The sequence below is a fragment of the Musca domestica genome, unplaced genomic scaffold (genome assembly GCF_030504385.1).
Source record: "Musca domestica strain aabys unplaced genomic scaffold, Musca_domestica.polishedcontigs.V.1.1 15, whole genome shotgun sequence".
In the NCBI taxonomy this organism is placed as follows: Eukaryota; Metazoa; Arthropoda; class Insecta; order Diptera; family Muscidae; genus Musca; species Musca domestica.
The window spans coordinates 9,859,952-9,882,849 of NW_026712207.1; the positions used below are offsets into that span (position 1 = coordinate 9,859,952).

At 35.1% G+C, this 22,898-nt stretch overlaps 1 protein-coding gene across 1 annotated transcript; it reads left to right on the plus strand.

Annotated features, from left to right (window-relative positions):
- Window positions 1–1,267: 1,267 nt before the first annotated feature.
- On the plus strand, window positions 1,268–18,849 carry LOC101900304 (E3 ubiquitin-protein ligase CBL-B). Its single transcript, XM_059119643.1, has 7 exons — window positions 1,268–2,120; window positions 2,200–2,490; window positions 2,597–2,713; window positions 2,871–2,995; window positions 3,085–3,206; window positions 6,067–6,198; window positions 16,976–18,849. Exons 1-7 carry the CDS (start codon window positions 1,576–1,578, stop codon window positions 18,437–18,439), a joined length of 2,796 nt encoding a protein of 931 aa, XP_058975626.1. The 5' UTR covers window positions 1,268–1,575; the 3' UTR covers window positions 18,440–18,849.
- Window positions 18,850–22,898: the final 4,049 nt, after the last annotated feature.

Here is a 22,898-nt window from a genome sequence, read left to right on the forward strand (position 1 = left end):
GAGATAATAATATTGCCTGAAATTTGTAAATATTTTTGCGTCGGCCACAATACAGTTGTTTTTCAATCAGCTGATGTTATGGGATAAATTTTACTTTGTAAATTTTACCAGTAAAATTGAACAAACTCTCAGTAACTCAACTGTCAAAATTGCATTTTAACTCGCTCTCATTTACTGTGGTTTTGGCTTATCGAACAACAATTAGTAATATATTGAGTACACACATAATAATCTCCTAAACAAATCGTTTTCTGAAGTTAATATTGGATCCCGAAGGGTTAACTTTAAAATATTTTCAAGAAAACGGTCCTAAAAATCGATAATTCTCAATGCATGATGGCTTTTTTGTGTACAGTACACCACTTCCCACAAACCAATTGTACATATCTCACAATGTGAATACCATTTCCGTTAGTTTGTCTTTTCGATAATTCATTTCGATTAACTTCACACCCGAATCGTTTCCTCTTGATTTGAACATAAACTTATGAAAACTAATTTGTAGGCATGAGCATTGATCAAATGAGTTCTAATGAAACACTATTAAATATGTCAAATTCATTGAAACTCTAATGCTAGGAACACAATTGGAGCGAACGACGAATTTTTTCGCGGCGTATGTTCGTCGTCAAAAATAAAACACATATGTGTATATGGAAGTGCACACAATCACGGCACCGGCGAAAATTTCGTCGGTCGCCGCGAACTCAATTAGCTTTATTTCTATTTCATACGCCGGCGACCGGCGAACAAAACAGTACAAGGTGGCCATACTTGTACGAATTTTATGTGTTTTAGTAAATAAAGTTACTTTTTACTTTAAAATTTGTTATGGTCACTCTACTATCTGTTACTCGTATAAAAAAACATAATTAATTTGTTTATTTATTTGTGTACTTGCGCCTGAGTGAAGATGGATATCAGTGAATTTATAATAGAGAAGATGGACATAAGTGAAATTATAATAGAGAACGTAAAGAATTATGTGTTCTTGTATAATTCATTGTAGTCAACAAATGAGCAAAAAGTAAACAACTTCATCAGCTGTTTTTTAATTTCGTCGGTATTGTGTTCCATACGACGAATTTTCGCGGCTCATTTTGTCGCCGCGTAGGGCGAAATTCGTCGTTCGCTCCAATTGTGTTCCTAGCATAACTCATCGAATACTCGTCAAAAGAAGAGCAAAAGTCATCATTGACTGAAAAAGTCGACAACAAACATCGATTGTCTCTCTAATTAAAATATCGATTTCTTTGCATTCACATCAATTATCTCAATCGATTAGACAAGTGTAGATCTACGTATCCCTAATGTGAGAAAAAAGCATAAAAAATCGAGACTAAACCAAGTTTTTTCATGTCGAAAATCTAATTAAATATTTCGGATAATTATTTCATTTCAACGCGTCGAGACTACAAAGAAATTTGTCAGTGAAATTGTGTTGTAATTAAACGGCAGTCCGTTGCATTTGCAACTTGCAGATTTTTTTCTCTCTCTGGGTACAACGAAGACGAAGAAACGCAGACAAGAAACGATAAAAACGATACCAAAATTGAATCTGGACAGACGTAAAAGATGGCGACCCGTACAAGTCGCATACAACAATCGAAAAACATAAGTTCTATATTTTCCAAGCTCCATGCCTCATTCTCGGAGGCATGTGGACCCCAACGCTTGTCCACGGACAAGAAGACGCTGGAGAAAACATGGAAATTAATGGACAAGGTAGTGAAATTGTGCCAGCAGCCCAAAATGAATCTGAAGAACAGTCCACCCTTCATACTGGACATTCTGCCCGATACGTATCAACGACTGCGTCTGATCTACTCCAAGAACGAGGACCAGATGCATGTGCTACACAACAACGAGCACTTCAATGTGTTCATCAACAATCTGATGCGAAAGTGCAAGCAGGCCATTAAGCTGTTCAAGGAGGGGAAGGAGAAAATGTTTGACGAGAACTCACACTATCGTCGCAATCTGACCAAACTCAGTTTGGTCTTTTCACATATGTTGAGCGAATTGAAGGCTATCTTCCCCAATGGAGTCTTTGCCGGCGATCAGTTTCGAATTACAAAAGCAGATGCAGCGGAGTTTTGGAAATCAAACTTTGGCAATAGGTAAGTGGCACACACGCACACGTGAAATCGGCCACCACCCAATACATGCAATGTGTGTCTGTGATTTGTTTACTTCCAGTACTCTGGTGCCTTGGAAGATATTTCGACAGGAATTGAATAAAGTACATCCCATATCGTCGGGCTTAGAAGCAATGGCCTTGAAAACGACCATCGATCTGACATGCAACGATTATATTTCAAATTTTGAATTTGATGTGTTTTCGCGACTCTTCCAACCCTGGGCCACCCTGCTGAGAAATTGGCAAATTCTGGCCGTAACACATCCCGGATACGTGGCATTTCTTACATACGATGAAGTCAAAGCTCGCCTACAACGTTACATACACAAGGCCGGAAGTTATGTTTTTAGGTACGTTAAATGATTAATGGACAGATGAATCATAATAAAAAATAATGGTGATTGTTGATGAATAATATTTGTTTATTCCCCCCCAAATAAAAACATAAACAATTAGATTGTCGTGCACACGATTAGGCCAGTGGGCCATTGGTTATGTTACTGCTGATGGTGAGATCCTACAAACAATACCACAAAATAAATCACTTTGTCAAGCGCTACTGGATGGTCATAGGCGAGTATTTTCCCACACTTTATCTAAGAAACCCTTTAACACCTTGCAGACCCACAATCATAATCCCACCAACCATCCATCCATCATACCCTGCCCGTTTGTGGTTAATTGAAAGAAAGCCCTAATTAATTAAATTTATTATCTTCATTGTTTATAGAGAGGGCTTTTATTTGTATCCCGATGGCAAGGCCTATAATCCAGATTTGTCTTCAGCTGTACAGAGTCCAACTGAAGACCATATTACAGTAACCCAAGAGCAATATGAACTTTACTGTGAAATGGGTAAGTGCGTGTGTGTGTGTGTGCGGGAGGGGTGTGTTGTTTGTCTTATCAGCCCAGATAATAATATCGTTTCTTTTCGATTTTTACAGGAAGTACTTTCCAACTATGTAAGATATGTGCAGAAAATGACAAAGACATACGAATTGAACCTTGCGGCCACTTGTTGTGCACACCATGTTTAACATCGTGGCAGGTGGATTCAGAAGGACAGGTATGCATAAATTTGAAGTTTATAACTAAAATTTAAATTCTTTAAGAAACAAATAGCTTTGAGGAGAATGATTTTGTTAAACAAAAATGCTTGTGAAAGTGAATGCCTAAAATGTGAAGAATTGATGGTGTAGGTCACCTAAACTGTGGGAAAAAATGGCCTGTGACATACCTCTAGTATCCTCATGTAACACTTAAGTTTTAATTTATCTCCTCCCCAATGAATGCAATGGCGTATAAATTTCTTCAAAGTGAAACTTGCGATACCCATTGAAACTTTAGGCATGATAATTCTACGATCATGTGCCGTTAATACTTGACGTCTAGTAATTGGCCGGCATGTGTGAAAGTTGATATTGTCTGTAACATAAAGCAAAGGAATGCCTCCGTCATGTCTGCATTATATATGGTCTTAACCTCACTCTATCATGTTCAGTATAAACCGTACAATTTTTATGCCCGTATTTCTCATTAATCTGGAGCCTAAATTTACCTAAGGTTATCTCGGACAAATAATATTTGAGCTCTTTAAGATTTAGACATATCATCTCTTTAACTGATTTCAAATTTAGTTTTCTCAATCGTTTCAAGCGGAATTCGAGACCTATTATGGATTTTTTTAAAGATAATATTTCAGATCCACTTTTCATTTTGAAGGAGTAATTTTTAAAGTATTACCAGATGTGACGTTTTTTTATGTGTTTGAAGGAGACGCGATTGTTTATTGCACCCATTATTTAAAATATTTTTTAAATATTGGTTGATTGAAGAACAACTTGGACTAATGCAAATTCAAGCGTGTTTTCGCAGGGCCATCTCAACTAAAGGTCTTCTGTGAGAAGGCCACCAGATCTTCTATGAGAAGACCACCAAGTGAAGACCACATGGTCTTCTATGAGAAGACCATCAGGTTTTCAATGAGAAGACCATCAGGTCTACTATGAGAAAACCACCTGGCATTCTATAGGAATATCAACTTTTTTCTGTGAGAAAACCTTTTGGTCTTCCATGAGAAGACCACCAGTTCTTCCATGAGAAGACCACCAGGACATCTATGAGAAGACCACCAGGTTTTCTATGAGAAGACCAGTGTTCTGCATTTTTTTTTTTTTTTTTTTTGTGAGAAAACCTTATGGTCTTCCATGAGAAGACCTTCTGATCTTCTTAGAGAAAACCTTCTAGTCTTCCTTGAGAACATTACCTGGTCTTTAAAAGTAAGACCAACTGGTCTTTTATAGGAGTACCAACTGCGCACCTATAGGACTACCAACTTATCTTCTTTGGGAATACCATTTGGTCTTCTTTTAGACCCAAGTGGTCTTCTGAAAAAAAAACTAATAGTCTTCTATAAGAAGGCCTTTTAGGGCGAGATGAAAAAACAGCAACTAACTTCAGACTGCCATTTCTAAGCCTCTCGTTCGACATCTGTTAAAATTATTCCAGTGATACCTCATTATATTGTTTACAAACGTACAAAAGCATTTTGGTGAGAATATTTCAGAGAAAAAGTTATTCGCGATGGAATTCAAGCGCTATATTAGGCTGGAAAACCACAACTGGCTATCGTTAGAGCACTCCAGCATTTAAATGTGATTAAATCTTTTGTGTCTCGTACCATCGCTCGTTACCGATTACGTGATATTCGTAGCGTAGACCGACATATGTCAAGGAAATGGACGGAAAAAAACAGCAACATCAGCAGAAATGGTTCGAAAAGTAAAGAAGCGAGTTGATTTAAACCCGTGTCGCAGTGGCCGGAAAATGGCCCGTAAGCTGAACATATCGGAATATTCCATTCGGGAAATATTGAAAAATAAGCTCGGGATAAAGCCATTGCAATTCCAAAAAGTGCAAGAACTTACACCGCAACAGAAAGAAAATAGACTCAAAGGAGCTAAAGAGTTGCCTCGCTTGGCCGAAAGTAGTGAACTGCCGAATTTGCAGCAGCTTTTAAGAGATCAGCTAAAAATGTACACCTTCGGTTGGCCACCAGAACTCAAGCGCCGGCGATGATGATGGTGGGGGCCGCCATAACAGTCGATGGTCGCTCTCCGCTCGTATTAATCGACCGTGGCATCAGAATAAATGCCGAATATTGTCGCGAAAATATTCTGGAGGGTGTATTAAAGCCTTGGTCACTTGGGAACATTTTGGCTGCAGACCTTGGACATTCAAACAGGACTTAGCACCATTGCACTCAGCACGCTCCTCCCTAGAATGGTTATGAAAAATGAGGTTCCTCGCTTCATTTCCCGCGCACAATGACCACCAAAATCTCCGGATACCAATCCGTTGAACTATTGTGTCTGAAGTATTTTGGAAAGCAAGGTTGGCACTAAAAAATACCAAAGTGTCGATCACCTCAAGCAAGAACTTCGACGGGAATGGACCAAAATAGGGCAGAACAACATTCGGGCAGTGTGTGATGGTTTCATTGGCCGTTTGAAGGCCATAATTCGTGCCGAACGTCACCAATTCGAACAAATCTAAACTTATTCTAAAATTTGACGTTATTTCCGACATTTTTCGCTTTCATTCAATGAAATTAAAAAAATGTAAAAATTATGGCCTTTGACTTTGTTGCAGTTTTTTATCTCACCCTCTCTAGAATACTTTCTGGTTTTCTATAAAAGACCTACTGGATCTAGACCAAGACCTAATAGTCTTCAAGTCGTTCTGGCCAAAAATATAAAGCAGAAATGCATATCAATATAAGCTAATGATTACGTTAAAGAAAAAGGAGATGCATCGTTGCGGATTTTTATTTCACTTAAAGACTTGTTTTTTTTATATTTTAATAATCCACATTTTTATAATCCACACTTATTTTTCATATTTTGTTTTTTTTTTTTTTTTTTCAGGGTTGTCCATTCTGTCGTGCTGAAATCAAAGGTACAGAACAAATTGTCGTGGACGCCTTCGATCCGCGTAAACAACACAATCGCAGTACCACCAATGGACGCCATCAGACAAACGATGATGACGACACTGAGGTATAGTTTAAAGATGATTAGTTATTAAGTTATTTTGTTTATGATTTTCAAAGTTATTATTAAAAACAAATACCGCCCATATCCATCCCCATTTTAAAAACGAAATCAATCGCGCCCTCCTTTTATCCACAACAAAGGAAAAAAATGAAAGAGTTATGATAAACAAACGTTTTGTGAATAATTGTGCGAAAAGAACAAAAAAAAAACGAAATTAGAAATTAGCTATAAACAAAATTGAGGAGCTCTCTCTTAGAGAGATTTAATTTCATTGTTTGTTTGTAATTTATTTGATTTAATACTTTTTTTTTGAACGAACAAAGCATGTATTTTTCGTTTTGTATAATTAGAATGATTTCCTTTTATTAGTTTTGGGGCTAGTGAAGTAAGTGGGGGGGAAAAAGAGTGTACAAATATTGAGATTTTGACTGAATTCGACAGGATTTAAAAAGAAAGTCATTTGGTGGGATTACAGTCTCAATGTAAAAAAAAAAACACAAAAAAAAAGAATCAAGCAAACAAACCGGAAGAAATTCTCATATGTATTTTTTTTATAATTTATATAAGGCTTTAAATTTCCTTTAAATTATTTATTTGTTTATGCATACACAACTATGTGTTTTGTTGATGCTCTTTAACGATATAATACGATATTGAAACAAAACGAAACAAAAAAAACTCACAAACTTTTTTCCAAAAAAAGATTCATTTGTACATAGCATCCTAGTTGTTAAGTTAATTCTAATAATCATGATAATGAAGATGATGATGATGAAGATAAACAAGTTACAAAAAATGCATATTTATTATTTTTTCATTTTTTTTTTCTATTTTTATTTTTTTATTTTTTTCTTTTCTAATATTAAAGAAATCTACAACTCTCCTTATGATGATTATGCTTAATCATAATGTGTAACTTTAGTCCTGTTATTCAAATTACTTCCTTAATTTATAGTGTATGTATGAATATTTTTGATTTTCTTAGTTTGTAATTATTAATAATTAGTTGTACAACAAAAATAAGCCAATTTTTGGCCACTCAAAACAAAACAAAAAATGCAAAAATTTTTTCAGATTTTAGAATAATCACCTACTCTTAAAGAAAAATGATCTGCAATGTTAATGTATTTTTCTTATATTAGTTTTTCTCTATCTCTGTCTCTCTCTATCTTTATTGTTTCTTTTTTATAAATTTGATCTATACCCTACACAGTGCTACAGAAATTTATATATACACCTAAGTCTGTTTTTACACGGTAGATTGGTTCCAGAAGAAGCCGTGTAAAAAAAAAACGTGTAAAAAAGACATTGGTCTTATACAAAAATGGGTGATTTGTTCCTAATCTCTAAAACCTATTAAAATTAGTGAAAAACAAGAATTTTTAAGAACAAGAATTCATGAAATCACCGATTGCTTAATTGCAATTTCATTTTTTCTTTATAGTTCTTATTGTGGCTTCATTTAAAGCGAACGTTTTACCAATAGCAGTTGAGCCTTCTCCATTTCGAAGACGATCTAAAATTTTAATCTTGGTTTCCAAAGAAATTGCCTTCTCTTTAAGTTTTTTATCTGACATTTCCTTTTAGGGATACATAAAATATTTAACAAAATTAAAAAACATAAATAACTGAATAAATACAAAATATTTTTTGGCTTACCTTTTATCTTAATGCGTTAAAATTAAATTTAAATTTAAAAATTTAAGTACATAACATTTCAAATCGTGCTAAATGGAATAAAATCGTGTAAAAAATTTTAAAATATTCAATTTTCAAACCGTGTTATATCAAAACCGTGTACAAAAAGACCATGTAAAAACAGACTTAGGTGTATATTTTAGTTTTGATTTGATTTCTATGACAGCTATTGTGCTTCAAGTTGTTTCTATGGCTTCTCATAAAAGGCCAACATGAAAATGGGAATCGGCAGGTGGTGTTCTGATTCCATCTTCCATATAAACAAGTTAAAAAAACGTTAAGTTCGGCTGGGCCAAACCTTTAATACCCTCCACCTTAGGGTAAATGAAATATTAGAACCCATTATGACCCACAAATACCAATTTTGAGATATTTATGGGAAAATGTGGCAAGAATAATCAAAATACCGAATTTCGGGGAAGTACCACTATATGGGGCTATACAAAAACGTGGACCTATACATACAATGTTTCAGGAGCTAGAATCCATTAGGACCCACAAATCAACATTTTTAGACAAATCCGTCAATAAATTTGGCAAAAATCATCAAAATACCGAATATCGGGAGGTATCGTTATATGGGGGCTATACCAAATCGTGGACTTATACATACAATGTTTCGCCACCGGAGCTAGAACCCATTATGACCAACAAATGCCAATTTTTAGACAAATCCGTGAAAAAATGTGGCAAAATACCGAATATTGGGAGGTACAGTTATAAGGGGGCTATACGAAATCGTAGAACTATACATGCAATGTTTCGCCACCGGAGCTAGGACCCACTGTGACCAACAAATACCAATTTTTAGACAAGTCCGTGAAAAAAAATGTGTCAAAATACCGAATATTGGGAGGTACAGTTTTATGGGGGCTATACCAAATCGTGGACCTATACATACAATGTTTCGCCACACGACCAATTATGACCTCCAAATACCAATTTTCAGACAAATACCTGAAAAAATGTGGCAAATATCATCAAAATACCGAATATTGGAAGGTACCCTTATATGGGGACTATATCAAAACGAGGACCGATATATCTCATTTTCAATACCAACCATCCTAGACACAAAACAAATTGTTCTGTTAAATTGTGACGCGCTACGTCAAATAATGTGGGCTGTATTGTGTTTTCAACAGACGGACGGACAGACAGACGGGCATCGTTAAATCGACTAGGAATTTTATGCTGATTATGAATTTATATACTTTATGGGGTCTACGACGAGTATTAAAGGATGTTACAAATGGAATGACAAAGTTAATGTACCCTGCTTTCCAAGGTGGAGGTTATAAAAATAGTGTGCTGTGGTCGAACCAGGACTCTTTATACCCTACAGCACAAGGTGGTCTGGGCATTATGTCTTTGTGTTTGTAACAGGCATAAGGAAACGAGATAGACCCATATAATTCATTTTGACGATCTCCATAGAATGACATTCTGAGTCGATTTATGCATGTCCTTCCGTCCGTCTATCTATTCATATATTTTTGTAAACAAAGTACAGGACGCATTTATTGCCCGATCCAGATTAAATAATTTGTTTGACCCAAGGACCCTATTAAAATTTGTGATAATCGGTTCAAATTTAGATGTAGCTCCTATTTATATCTTCAACCGATTTCGGGTTAATTGTGCACCAAATGGTCAATATCAGTCCAAATGATCTGAATTTTGGTACATCCGACCGAATTCAGTCTAGAAGCAAGTACAATAAATTTGTTAAAAATCCGATCAGATATAGCTATAGCTCCCATATATATGTTTCATCCGATTTGGTGTTTAAATGCCTTACATGCGTATTAAGCACTTCACAACAATGATATTTGGTACCAGATATCTGATACAGCCCAAAAATACCTCTGCCAAATTTTATCAAGATCGGTTCGGGTTTGAATATAGCTCCCCTATATATCTTCAACCGATTTTGGGTTAATTGTGCATCAAATTGCCAATATCAGGCCATCCGGTCAGATGTACCAACCGAATTCAGTTTAGAAGCAAGTATATCAAATTTGGAGAAAATCGGTTTAAATATAGCTATAGCCCCTATATATATGTTTCATCCGATTTGATGTTTAAGTCCCTCACATTCGTAATATGCATTCGACAACAATGATATTTGGTATTACATATCTTATATGGCTCGGAATTACATTTGCCAAATTTTATTGAGATCTGCTAAGTTTTGGATGTAGCTCCCATATATATCCTTAATCCGATTTCGGTTTTATTGTGTAAATAATGGCTAAAATCAGCCCAAATGCAGTGAATTTCAAATCAAACTCTAACTGCTCTAAAGCCAAATGTTGATAGTAGGGTATAATCTACTTCAAATAAATTGTTTTGTTACGGGAGCTCTAATAAATATGCATAGTGGTGTAGGGTATCATATAGTCGGCCCCGCCCGAATTTTGACTTTTCCTTACTGGTTTTGACTTTAATTAATATCCAGGTTTCCATGACCCCAGCCTTCAATCTTGGTAATGTTAACTTATTCCACAGTTGGAGTCTCTCTGGGGGGAAAATTCTCTCATTTGGTATTGAATAAATTCGAATGAAAAAAAAAACACTTTGATATTCGATTTTTGCCATGCAACAAAATATCAAATGTTTGAATTGAACGCAAGTTATTTCTAAGACATTTTTCATTTAATCAATTTTCTCTATCGAATGCGATAATTAATTTTATTCTATAAGACTCGAAAAAGAATCATGACATATCGTATTTTTACATTTTTTTTTGTTACTTCTGACTGATTTTATTTTATTGTTTCATAAATTTATATTTTTTTGTAGCACTGTGTTCCAACTGTAAAAGAATTTATTAAAAAACTAATGCTCTGTTTCAGAACTGCAAGAATAACCGATTTTTTGTTTTATTGAAAAAAATAAAGAAATAACGATAAAGGATTTTTCCTTTGTTTTATTGAAAAATAAAGAAAACTAATAGATTCTTGCAGATTCTGGAACGTAGCAACCTATATACACTTTCTTCCTGACTTGTTTTGTATGTATTTAACTTCTTCTTTTTCTTTTTATCACACACTTACATACATCTAGTTTGTTTTAAGAAATAGTGGCATAATTAGTATGAAAATATATATATTTTTTTGTTTATTTTGCATTTTCTCCCAAAGATTTGTAGAAATTAGCATTTTTTTTTATAAATTTATTAAGATCAAACAAACAAAGTTTTATAGTGAAAAAAAGATAGTAGCTTGACAGGGTGTTTCAAAATTAATAAATATCAATGGAAACTATACTCCAGTTGAAAGTGAATTTCAAATAACTTATTTGCCATAGCAATAACTTGGCTTTGCATGGGATCGCCTTTTAGGATGTTGCTTTGAAAAGAATCCAAAGTCAAAGAAATACTGTAATATTGAAGAAATTATTACATTGGATCCCCCTAGTAGATTGTGCCTATTAAATGTGGAAGCGAGGGCAGGCCACCAAAGAAGTGAATCTATTTCAAGACCCGTCCTATTGCCTTTAAACAGATCAATCCTTTTTTCTAATTAATATGAGGATTAGTCCTTTATTTGTCCAGGACCACAGTCAAAATATTAAAAATATGATTGTGCTGTATTTCAACGTTCTGTATTCTGTTATCCTGAACTAATTCAATTTTATTTGGCTGGATGTTGTAACCGACCAGTTGTGCAATTCTCTAACTCCCGACCAAAATTGGTTACATTTCAAACGCAAAATGTTGATATAAAAAAATAAATAAAAGTTGAAAACATTGATATATATCGGTACGTCTTAGCGACTACTTTAGTTTCGTCGCTAACTTGCCGACAAATTTCGTTAATTACGGAAATTATAAGCATTTGAAAATTACCGATTTTTGTCGGTAACTCGAAAAATGAGTTAGAAAATCGCACTACTGGTCGGCTACAGCATCCAGCCAAAAAAAAAAAATAGTTCAGAATTAGGAAGGACTTTATATTTATGTGGCAAAGTTAATCGCATTTCTATAGCATCAAAAAATCAAGATGCGAAATATACTGATCCCTTGCCGTACCTCGTCCTTGTAGCAATCATAGCATATTTGAACTACTTCTTAAGCATTTGAGATTTTGCTGGGCTACCAGCTTATCCAGAACCACCAGCCATTGATTTTTTTGATGTTTTTAATAGAAATTTTTTATGAGTGTCAGTCGATACTTGACAATGAAGTTTTTAGTTTTATAATTTCGCCGATTAGCAAAAAAATTGTATTGAACCAAACAACATTGCTTAACCCGTGGATTTTTACCTTTTTATACCCTCAGCCATATGGCTAGAGAGGGTATATATCATTTGATCCGGCCAATACGTGCCTCATCGAAGTAACAGTTTTAGACCCTAGGTCTGTTTGGACCAAATCCATTTCAGGACATTTGGAGTCGATCTAGCGATTCCCACCCGTCCGTCCGTCTGTCTATCTGGCTGGTGGCCACGATAACTCTCGAAGGGAGTATCCGATTTGATCCAAACTTGGTACATCGAAGTATTATTGCCAAACTTAGAATGAGTTCGGAGATGGGCAATATTGGACCACTCCTTCTGTTACCTCCCCCACAAAATGTCAATATTTTCAAAGAAAATAATTTACTGCACAGAACGAGAAATGATAATCCGATTTTGCTCCTACTTGGCGAATCCAAATATTGGCATCAGTGCTAGGTCAGGTGCGAAATTGGACAATACCGGTCCACTCCATCAAGTACCTCCCCCACAAAGGTTCAAAATTTGGAATAATTATAACACCTGTAACATGTGATGTAAGGTTCAGATTGTCTTTAAATTTCACATATCACAATATTTTTATTAACCCAAGGTCTGGTGTAAAGATGGAATGTATCGGTCCACCCCTTCTGGTACCTCTCCCACAAAGTGTGAACATTTTGAATACTCATAAAGATCGTAAAATGCGAAATTAACATCCGATTCCATTCAGACTTGGCACATCTCAATATTTTCATCAACACAAGGTCTGGTTTGAACATGGAATATATCGGTCCACTCCTTCTTGTACCTCCCCCACAAAGGGTCAAAATTTTGAATATCCATGAAGCTCATAAAACGTGAAATTAATATTTGATTCAATTCAGACTTGGCACATCTCAATATTTCCATCAACACAAGATTTGTTATAAAAATGGTAGAGATCGGACCATTCCTTCTGGTACCTCCCTCACAAAGGGTCAAATTTTTGAATAATCAAAACGATCATAAAATCTGAAATAAGTATCCGGTTTTCTTCAAATTACACACATTACAATATTTTTATTAACCCAAGGTCTGGTGTGAAGATGGGTCCACTCCTTCAAGTGTTTCCCCCACAAAGGTTCAACATTTTGAATATCTACGAAGCTCATTAAACGCTAAACTACCTTTCGATTCCATTCTAATGTGTTTATCTTTTTTTCCTTATAAGTTTATTACGGAAGTTCACTCAATCCAGTATCTTCATTGTATTTATTTCTTTTGAAACACCCTGTAAATAAAAGAGTATATATACTTATCCTGCATGATGATAATAGCTAAACACATTAAATGAATATTTTCAGTTAAAAAATAAAAATAATAAAATTACTCACTGATACAGTAATATTTTTCACACACAATTTTATATATATAATAATAAATAATTATATAATGATTTGTTTATAAATGTTTTAGTTCAATTATGTTATTTTCTAGGGAGTTTCGTGTACACATTTTATAAGACTGTTTTATAAAAAATATATATCTATAAATATTTATAATAAAAAAATACCATGATATTAGCCCATAAAGGTGTGATTGGTATTTTCAAAAATATAACATACAATTCTATACATTTTTTAATGTCAAGATTTGAGATTTGATTTTAACACCTTTAAGGGTTAAAAACACATAAAACAGTACTCGGCTAATTATTACTCCAGTTACAAAAAAATAGTTTTAGCATGCTGAGGCTGTTACAAAAACAACAAAAAAAATCAAAAAATAAAAACCAATCATCTTAAGTTAGTGTGTCCAAGCACGGACAATTATATTGCCTTAATTTTCGAATTTGAAAACTGCAAACTTGAATTTTCTTTTTTTTTTCTTAAGTTATACGAACTTCATTTTTCTTTTTCTTATTTTCTTGTTTTTATATTATGCTTTATTTATAATTATCTACCAAATTGTTAAACAAAATTGAATTTCCATAATGTTTTTTTTTTTGTAAATTAAATTTAATGTTTAAAAATCAATCTACAAACTGTTCCCTCACGTTCTCACTCTGTATTAAACTAATTGTATAAAATATAATTATTTTAATTAACTCTCTATTGTTCTCTATTTCTTACACACTCTGTTTGTATTTATCCCTTTATTATGTTTTTTATTGTTTCCTTTCATTAAATCTATCCTTAGCGTCTTGTTTTTATGTGTGTATTTTATAAATATTATAACAAATCAGAAATTACACATATATATACTGCATATATATAAATTTACATAATATACTAAATAATAAAAATCAAAAAATTATTTAACAAAAAAAAATCATGAAATTTGTTTATTTATTTTCTATTTTTTCATTTGGTTATCTTTTTTTGCTCTTAATCGGCATTTCTCTTCTTTTGTTGTTGTTGTTGTTTGTTATACTACTGTTCTATGTGTGCATGTTGCATAGTGTTTGTTTCTTTTCTCCCGCCCGTTTATTTTCTCTTTGTTATCTTGACTGCCCAAATGTTTGCCTTTATTGAATGTGTTTTTTCTTTCTTTTGTTTGTCCAGTGAAAAATGAGCGATAAATATTTTGCTATCTTTAAGCCGCAAAGTATAGTTTAATGCAAATTCCGGGTTTATTGTTCTGAAGATAAGGGGAAGAAGGAAATTGGAAACATATGGCATATCAATATTTTTATACCCTCAGCCATATGGCTACAGAGAGGGTATATATTATTTGGCCAAAAAAGTCAAAATAACAGTTTTAGGCCCTAGGTCTCGTTGGCCCAAATACGTTTCAGGACATTTGGAGTCGATCTAGCGATGCTCGTCCGTACCTCTGTCTGGCTGACTGGTGAGGACAATAACTCTCGAAGGGAGTATCCGATTTATAATTTTTTATAATTTAATTTTATTACCCCAAGATATGGTGTGAAGCTGGGGTATCTCGGTCTACTCCTTCTGGTACCTCCCCCCCAACGGGTCAACATTTTGAATAATTCTTTTTGAATAATCTCTTATAATTTGCAAAATATATATCCGATTCTCTTCAAATTTCACACATCACAATATTTCTATCAACACACAATCTCGTGTGAAGATGAAACGTATCAGACCACTCCTTCTAGTACCTCACAACTGGTCAAAATTTTGAATAACTATGAAGCTCATAAAAACGCGAAATAGGCATGCGATTATTTTCAATCTTAGCACATCCCAATATTTCTGCCAACACAAGGCCTGTCATGAAAATGGAATATATTGGTCCACTCCTTCTAATAGCTCCCCCACAAAATGTCAAAACTTTTAAGGAAAAAAATTTACTGCACAGAAAGAGAAAGAATAATTCGATTTTGCTCAAACTTTGCAAATCCTAATATTTGCCTCATTTCTCGGTCAGTTGCGAAAATGGGCAATATCGATCCACTCCATCAAGTACCTCCCCCACAAAGGGTCAAAATTTTTGAATAATTATAACTCTTTTAAAATGTGAAATAAGAGACCGATCGTCTTCAAAATACACACATCCCAATATTTTTATTAACCCAAGGTCTGGTATGAAAATGGAATATATCGGCCGCCTCCTTCTGGCACCTCCCCCACAAAGAGACAAAATTTTGAATATTCGTGAAGCTCGTAAAACCAAAAAATAACATCCGATTCCATTCAGACTTGGCACATCTTAATATTTCCATCAACTCAAGATCTGTTATAAAGATGGTAGTGATCGGACCACTCCTTCTGGTACCTCCCCCACAAAGGGTCAACATTCTGAATAAACGAAACGGTTATAAAATCCGAAGTAAGCATCCGGTTCTCTTCAAATTACACACATCACAATATTTTTATTAACCCAAGGTCTGGTGTGAATATAATCGGAATGGAATATATCGGCCGCCTCCTTCTGGCACCTCCCCCACAAAGGGACAAAATTTTGAATATTCATGAAGCTCATAAAACACGAAACTAACATCCGATTCCATTTAAACTTGGCACATCTCAATATTTCTATCAACACAAGATCGGTTTTAAAGATGGTAGTGATCCGACCATTCCTTCTGGTACCTCCCCCACCCACACCCACAGAGGGTGACAATTTTCAATACTTTTATTATCTCTTGAGTAGAAACCTGAAATGAATATGGAATTTATGATTTCGCATAAAATTGGATTTAAATGTTCGAATTTCTTCTGGGTCTCCGGTTTCCGATCCATAAGAAAAAAAATAGTTTCCCTATATCAGGGAAAAAAACCTGCCACTGGAAAATTTTTCGACAAAAGTGAAGATGTTTTTTTTTTCAAACTAGAGTTAAGATCGTTTGTGTTTTGTCCCGTTCCCCAAGAAAAAAATACTTTCCCGATATCAGGGAAAAAAACCTGCCACTGGAAAATTTTTCGTCAAAAGTGAAGATGTTTTTTTCCAAACTAGAGTTAAGCCTTTTTTGTGTTGCTACGGACAACTTCCAGTGACAATTTGCAAAAATTGCTACAAATTTTTGGGGTAACCATTTTAAGATTCTAGTCGCACTTTTTTTCACCCAAATAGGGTTTTCAAGGGTAGAAAACTATTTCGGTATGATGTTCACAATTTTTTAGATTTTTGCCTTTCTGTCATAGCTCTGCTCAACGGTTATCCCAAATTTTAGGAAAGTTGAGACCAACTGATCTGGTCGTTCTTGATATCGTTTTTATCTCTTTTTCCCAGATTTTTTATTTTTAAAATTCCTTTTTCCCAACATCCACTTGAAAACACATCTATCCTCATTCGCCCAGCCCATTCCAATTCAATTCCAAAGCTCATCAACTGCAAGTTTTGAAATATTTTCAAATTTTACCATATTCTGTCTTGATTTTCTTCCTGCGTCTCTGCTCTCTCTCTTTAGGATACTGGAGATTTTAATATAGCTACATCATCATTACATGCTCTAAGCAACAATATGACCTCATCAACACATTCCTCGGACAAGCATAGTCCACATACATCGCCGCGTTTTTCGCGGCGCAGTACCACGCCCAGCTTGATGGCAGTACAAAATGATTTATATGCCGGACATATACCTACATTGTCATTGGCCGCTCAGCAGCAGCAGCAGCAACAACAACAGTCGGCAAGTGCTAACTATATAAGTGCAGCAACAGTATTATCAGGTGGCCTGGGTGGTCATCAGCCGTCGGTCCCATCGGCCCCACCCATGAGTGTGGTAAATGGTACGGTGGCCAGCAACTCATCATCGGCAACAGGAGCAGCAGCAGGAGCAACCTCATCTTCAGCATCTGCCTCGTCGGCAATTGTGGTGGCCTCACAAAAATCCACAAATCGCATGAGTGCCCCCCTAATGGGCACCAATGCCGTTATCGTTGGCGGCTATGGCAATAAGATATCCAACAAGTCGGACATCAGCAATGACAATTCCAACTCCTCATATGCCATATTGCAAAATCTCCAAGAATCCCAGGCAATTGTCTGCAAGGAGGCCCAGAAACGTGAGGCCAACTCAGCTGCCTTGGCAGCCACAGCCTCGGCCCCTTCATCAGCACCCCCTTTGCCGCCAAGGAAATCATCACCAGGAGCCGACAATGCTGTGACCAGCCCTACAAATGGTCCCACAAATGGAGGAGCCATACAAAAGGCAACCCTGCCCCAAACTAGCAAAAGTGTGGACAACATTGCAGCTACACTGGGTGAGATTTGTGTACCCAAGACCACAGCACCACCCATACCGCCACACAACAGTAGTCATGTGGACACCTTGGTTGAGGAGATGAGGTCACAACGCCTGGCCGGAACAACACCACTCATTTCAACGACACTGTCCACAACGGCCACCACAAATATGAGTCTACTCGATGATGATATTGTGGGACCAGCTGAGACAATTATGGGTGTCATTGATACACGGCCCTTGGAGGCGAGGTCAACAATAATTGGCAACTATAACCAGATAACCACCAGCAATGGCAGCAGCAGCAGCACCACCACCACTTCGTCATCATCATCCTCTTCGGCAGCAGCTAACTCTTCCAATTGCAACAACAACATACGCAATGATGTGAAAATCTCAAGCAATGATCGTTCCGCCAGCCTGGAAACGAAAACCCCCAATCTCCATCACAACCACCATCATCATCAGCCTTTACTTTACGAAAATATCTCCATCAATCAAAAGGTGGTGGGGGCGGGCGATTGCACTGTGCCCTATGAGAACATCAACCTGGAGTACATAGCTCGCCTCATGAACGAGGGCTATTCGAAGGAGAACGCCATTACGGCCTTGGGTATATCACGGAATAATATTGAAATGGCTTGTGATATTCTGCGAGAATTTGTTGCAAAAAATAGTGTTTAAGTGAGAGAATCATTCATTTTCTTTTTCCATTTCCTTTTTGGGAAATTCCCTAAAGAAAAAAAAAAAGAAGAAGCAAAAGTAGAATACAAAAAAAGAAAAGAAAAACACACAAAAAAAAAACAAAGAAATATCTACAAACTTAAGATGAAACAATAAGAAACAAGCGACTATTGTTTATTCAAAATTTATATATTTTTTGTAAATCCCAAAAGGACTTTTATTTAGTCCTTGAACAATGCAAAACCTAACCTAAGTGACACTGTGCTACCCTACCCAAAGAAAAAATTGGTAAAATTATTATTATGGACTTTAAAGCGACTACAAAATAGTGAGGTTATGTTGAACGAATTTTTTTAGGAATGATATTGGAAATTAGAAAACAAAAGCAAGCATGTCTTTCTAAAACCATAAGGACATACATTTTTTTCGGATACATGTAACGACTTTATTGAAAATAAGTCAACAAATACTTTTAAAAATAGTACCTAACCCCACTTTCGCAAAATTGTTTTTTCAAAAAAAATACAATTATTACAATTTTTATGTAATTTTCTAGTATTGACATGAATACATATGTGTATATTAGGGTATATTCACAACACTTTAGAGAGAGATATACAATTTTTCCTCGAAACTTTTGTAGCACTGTGTAATTGTAAATGTTATAATATTTTCTTTTTTTGATTATAATTGGCCTAATATTCTGCATATTATTGTTATTTACAGGTTTTTTTTTAAATTATTAATTTATTTAATTAATATTTTTTGAATATAAATATGTATTTGCTAAATTATAATATAAGCATTAGGACTTGCACGGGGCAAAGCTGAGAATTAATTTGAGTTGAGAACATTGAAATGAGAGGGAAAGAGAGAGAGAGTGAGATGTCAAATGATAGAATGCAACAAATTTAAACGCCATATTTTTTACATTTTTTTAAATTTTATTGAATGGAAGCAAAAAATGTTGGAAAAAGAATCCAATTTTAGAATAGGCCTAGATTTGTTCGAATTAATCACCTTTGGTACGAATTATGGCCTTCAAACGGACAATGAAACCATCACACGCTGCCCGAATGTTGCTCTGCGGTATTTTTGCTTGAGGTGATCGACACTTTGGTATTTTTTAGTGCCAACCTTGATTTCCAAAATACTCCAGACACAATAGTCCAACGGATTAGTATCCGGAGATTTTGGAAATGAAGCAAGCAACCTCATTTTGTAACCATTCTTGGGTGGCGCGTATTGAGTGCGATGGTGCTGAGTCCTGTTGGAATGTCCAAGGTCTGCGGCCAAAATGTGTGTGTGCCCAAGGCTTTAATACATCCTCCAGAATATTTTTGCGATAATATTCGGCATTTATTCGGATGCCACGGTCGATTAATACGAGCGGAGAGCGACCATCGGCTTCTATTCAAGTCGCTTCTTTACTTTTCGGACCATTTCTGCTGATGGTACGAGACACAAAAGATTTATTCACATTTAAATGCTGGAGTGCTCTAACGATAGCCACTTGTGGTTTTCCAGCCAAATATAAAGAAATCAGGCACTATCACGCTTCCAATTCCATCACGAATAACTTTTTTTTCTGGAAAATTCTCACCAAAATGCTTTTGTACGCTTGTAAACATATAATGAGCTGTCACTGGAATAATTTTAACAGCTGTCGGACGGGTGGCTTAGAAATGACAGCAGTCTGAAGTTGGTTGCGGTTTTTTCATCTCAACCTGTACATGGAAGTTACAATTTTGCACAGATAATTGTTGCCAAATTTTTCAATGAACTTGTCTGGAAATCCACAAAAGGAGTTTCTTCCGAGTAATTTACCCCTTGGAAGAGTATTGTCTATATAGGTCCAGGATATCGTATAGCCCACATACAACCGTACCCCTTGATATTCGATATTTTAACGATTTTAGCGACATTATTCACCGGAGTAGTTTCAAATTTCGTATTTAGACTTCGTAAGGAGTACTACAGCCTATGACAAAAATTTAGTACGCACGTTCACGTCTTGCTATAGCCTCCATAAAATGGTACCTCCCCATATTCGGTATTTTGATGATATTACCAACAATATTTACCGAAACTGTTTGAAATTTCGCATTTGAAGTTCTTAATAGGTATTACAGCCTGTGACAGAAAATTGTCTATGCAGGTCCAGGTCTTCGTATAGCCCCGAAATAACGGTACCTCCCGATATTCGGTATTTTGATCATTTTAGCGACATTATTTACCGGAATTGTTTCAAATATCGTATTTAGAATTCCTAATAAGTACTACAGCCTGTGACAGAAAACTGGCTGTGCAGGTCTACGTCTTCGTATAGCATCCATATAGCGGTACCTCCCGATATTCGGTATTTTGTCGATTTTAGCGACATTATCTACCGAAATTGTTGTAAATTTCGTATTTGAAGTTCCTAATAGGTACTACAGCCTATGACAGAAAATTGTCTATGCAGGTCCACGTCTTCGTACGCTACCTCCCTAAACCTCCCTATATTTGTTATTTTGGTGATTTTAGCTACAATATTCACCGGTTTGTTTACGATTTTAACAGATTTTTTAAGAGACTTTTTTAATTTTCAAATTCGTTCCAAATGGAGGAGGATATTCAAAGTTTCTAATCGAAAGCAAACATATAATGGCATATAATTTAATAACCTACCAGAGGTCTCCTAAAGTCAGAATTTCTTTCAGTGCTCAGTGTGAAAGAAAACTAAATCAGAGATATTCTATAGATGTAAGTTCTTCCCGGGGACTTCTGTTGTTTATAAACCTTTCAGAGAACTTCTATAAAAAGAAGACCATCTATATGTCTTCATTGTGCCGAAGATCCTCTAGAGCTCCACCTTAAAAAGAAGACCTCCTAGAAGTCTTCCAATAGATCATCTAGCTTTTTTAGAAAGAACTTACAGAGGTATTGTATATCGAGAGAAAAACTTCCAGAGGTCTTTCATAGACATTTTCCACAGATTGAAGAGCTCCTAAGGGGTGTTTCACAAATGAAAGAGTTCCGATAGGCCCTCTATAAATTAAATACAAATAATAGACCCTTTAGAGATCAAAAAACAACGGAGGCAAGTGGCTGGTAAATTTTAAGTACAAAAACAACAACGCTACGAAATGATTTGCCAGTAGAGATTGCGGCAATTTTTCAACGTATTCCGTTATATTTCGTTTGCAGCTGTGAGTTGAGAAAATACACATACATACAAATAAAACAATGGTACAAGAAAATCGAAATGAGTACTTGTCATGAGTAGAATCTGCTCGATTTTAAGCAAATTTTAGTGTCATTTGATGGGTAAAGAACACTTGCTCTTATTCGAGTGGCATAAAAAATGGAGTATACTCGGTTTCTCTTTTTATCTCACAGGAGTACTCCCGCTCAAATTAGGATAAAGAGTAAAATCCGCACTTTTCTCACATTTCGGAGCTTTAATTCTTTAATAGCCTAAGGGGCTCTAGGCAAAATATCTCTTAAATTTCCTCTAGGCTAGACGGATTTTTATAGGTGAGCCACAGTTTGAAGTCGACAAGACATTATGAGACTTGTATATTTTCACATTAATATGTAGGCCGATCATATTATAAATTTGTTCAGTAAAAGTGCATTCTCTCTCTGTCTCTCTCTCTCTTTGTTTCTCAAAACTATAGCTTTGCTTCACTCAAACGAAACCAAAATTTTAATTTTAAAAGAAAAATCCCCCATATATTTGTATAGCGAAAAAAATTGTATTCAATAATAAAAAGTCTCTCAATATCTATAAATATAGAAAGAACACCGGGCACCCACCACTTCTCTCTCCTCCATAATTTTTTTCAAAAGGCAAAGGAAAGCAATCAACTCATGTTTAATTAAATTTTTATAAAAATTTAAGAAACAACAACAAACAAGTTAAAAACTGACAACTTGCTTATCTATCTATAAGATGTGTGATTGAAAATTTTGAAATAGTAAAACGAAAAAAAAAAACATAAATGTCTACCAAAATAAGAATATTTGAAAAATTGCAGAAAAAGAAACAATAAAACAAATGAAATCAAATAATCACAAATTGCGTAACAACACAAAATAAAAAACGGAAATTCCCAACTTGATTTATGGATTTTTATAAAATTTGATATTTTTAGGTTATCGAAATCAAGAAGGACAATTGTATGTATAATATTATCCTACTTATATGTTAAAAACCAAACATCATTTATAACCACTCATATTTCAAAACCTCTAAACCTTATCTAAACATTAAGAAAACCCAAGCCCCTAACTTTAGTATATTTTTACAGGAAATTAACCGGTTTCAATTTCTAAGAGACTTGATTAAAACCTTTGTCCAATCCAGCTCATGCATCCATATTTTTTCTATTGAAAGAAAATAGTTTGAAGACCCTACGTGTGACCTCCACACCTATATGAAAAAATTAAGTCTATTATTTTTTTTATAACAGAC

Coding starts and splice junctions, on each gene's coding strand:
- LOC101900304 (XM_059119643.1), top strand. CDS start 1,576: ATGGCGACCCGTACAAGTCGCATACAACAATCGAAAAACATAAGTTCT. Junction 2,121..2,199: donor AAATCAAACTTTGGCAATAG/GTAAGTGGCACA, acceptor GTTTACTTCCAG/TACTCTGGTGCCTTGGAAGA. Junction 2,491..2,596: donor GCCGGAAGTTATGTTTTTAG/GTACGTTAAATG, acceptor ATAAACAATTAG/ATTGTCGTGCACACGATTAG.